At 37.9% G+C, this 1,829-nt stretch overlaps 1 protein-coding gene across 1 annotated transcript in view; it reads right to left on the reverse strand.

Annotated features, from left to right (window-relative positions):
- The window catches only part of ttc13 (tetratricopeptide repeat domain 13), a 29,252-nt gene that overhangs the window by 9,178 nt on the left and 18,245 nt on the right, over positions 1-1,829 (reverse strand). Inside the window, exon 10 of the mRNA XM_015371725.1 lies at positions 754-993. Within this exon, the coding sequence (XP_015227211.1) occupies positions 754-993 (240 nt within the window). The remainder of the gene's footprint in view (positions 1-753; positions 994-1,829) is intronic.

The following is a 1,829-nucleotide window of genomic DNA, read 5'->3' on the forward strand; positions in this document are numbered from 1 at the left end:
ATTCATCTATCAGCAGGATGATTGGCTTCCCCCATTTCAGTCAAGTGGATGTGATGACGGCGGCGGCGGATGACGCATTAATCATGCGACACAACTAATCGATGATGAAATTCGTTGCCAACGCTTTTAAAAATAGATTTTTATCGATTTTATCGATTCGTTGTTGCAGCTCTAAACAGCACCAATGTTTAAATATGTTAGTAAGTTCTTCAGCAAGAGTTTCATGACAGTCTGATCGGTCTTCAGTGATTTATTTGGAAAATATAGATGTAAGTTCATTGGGATTATTAGAGGTTGACCCTGAACTGGTTTCGGTGCCCTTTAGTTTTCGGCCACCCCCAGTGCACAAGCCTGTGAATATTTCCTGGAACTGCCACTGTTGTCCATGTTTTGTCCAAATTCTTGTTTCATTTCCAATTTATGGTGAAGACTTCCATTGACACACCACAGTAAGGGAGAGCAACTGGCATGGAAGTGAGGGAGTCCATGTTAAAGTATAAATTAACGTTCAAACAAGGCCAATTTTTGGGGCTGAATGCATCGTAAAGTGTTACTCTGTCATTTTCTAAAACTTGTCAGCTTTGTGTCACCCATGTTTTTCAGATTTGAAGAATCTAAGCATCATGCATGATTGATAATTTATTCATTAATAGTTTTTACTGATCAAAAAGATTTCGTTTTCCTGTTTTATATTCACATTAATAAAAATAGATCAACTGTACAAGCTATTCTTCTTTCATACAGGAGACCTACTTGATATGTGGCTGCAGGCCAGGCTGTTCCTCATAGTCTTCTATCAAAAACGGCAGGTTCTTGGCCCAGTGATTCTTAAAGTTGCCTGGTAGGTCCTGGTCCACGTTGTACTCCGCTACAGGAATATCCAGGTGGGAGTGTAAGTAGCGAGAATATTCTGGAGGAAAGAGATAAAAAAAAAAGGATTTCCATGTTAATAGCTGCAACTCGTAGCCCCTTCCTGCCCATAAAATGCCACCTCTAAAGCAGAGTACCGTAGGAGTATCATACCATTGAGAGACAAACGTCCTGTGCATTGCAGTGGCTTTGTTTATTCTTTCGTCTGACAATAACTGATTCTCTTTTTTTCTGTTAAGTATTCTAAAAAAAAAAACTCATCTTGTTTAAATATGTACCTCTTGTGCTTGTTTTTAATTAATTGGTTTCTGTGTTACGCCCTACTCCCTAGACCAGGGGTGTCAAACTCATTTTTATGCTACTCATTTTACTGCACCATCATTGGGTCTTGAAAGGGGTCAGTTCAACTGTATAAATGAGACTTTTGTTTTCATCATTTCCTTTGCAAAGATAGCGCTTCTCTAGTATTAAACAAAACTCCTATTTATTCAGCAGGTTCAGCCACTCTGTAAACTTTAAGGAGGATATACCTATATTTCAGAGATTGACCAGTGCAGAGGTTTTTTTTAAGGCTGATACAGATTGTTTTTCACTAAAGTCTAACCGATCACTGATATTTTTGGGTCAATTCTTAAAGCTGATGTTTCTTTTTCTTCTTCGATTAACATGATTTAAAAAAAACACACTTACAAAAATGTTACACAAGTCTCAATTGAAACAAAAACAACAAATCAAACAAAACAACAATGGATAGCAAATAAAAAGACACTTTACATGACCTTAAGGCGTGGCTGCTGAATGCACTTATGAACCGGTGAACACATGCATCCATTGGTCAATGCTGATTGAAGAAACAGCCAATAAGATCTGTCAATCTCTACACTATTTTATGAGGATATAACTTGTCTGGTCTTTGAGGGGCTGATAATTTTAGCCTCGTGAGACAATCCTGATCTCGC

The sequence above is a fragment of the Cyprinodon variegatus genome, unplaced genomic scaffold (genome assembly GCF_000732505.1).
Source record: "Cyprinodon variegatus isolate N-32 unplaced genomic scaffold, C_variegatus-1.0 Scaffold64, whole genome shotgun sequence".
NCBI classification, from domain to species: Eukaryota; Metazoa; Chordata; class Actinopteri; order Cyprinodontiformes; family Cyprinodontidae; genus Cyprinodon; species Cyprinodon variegatus.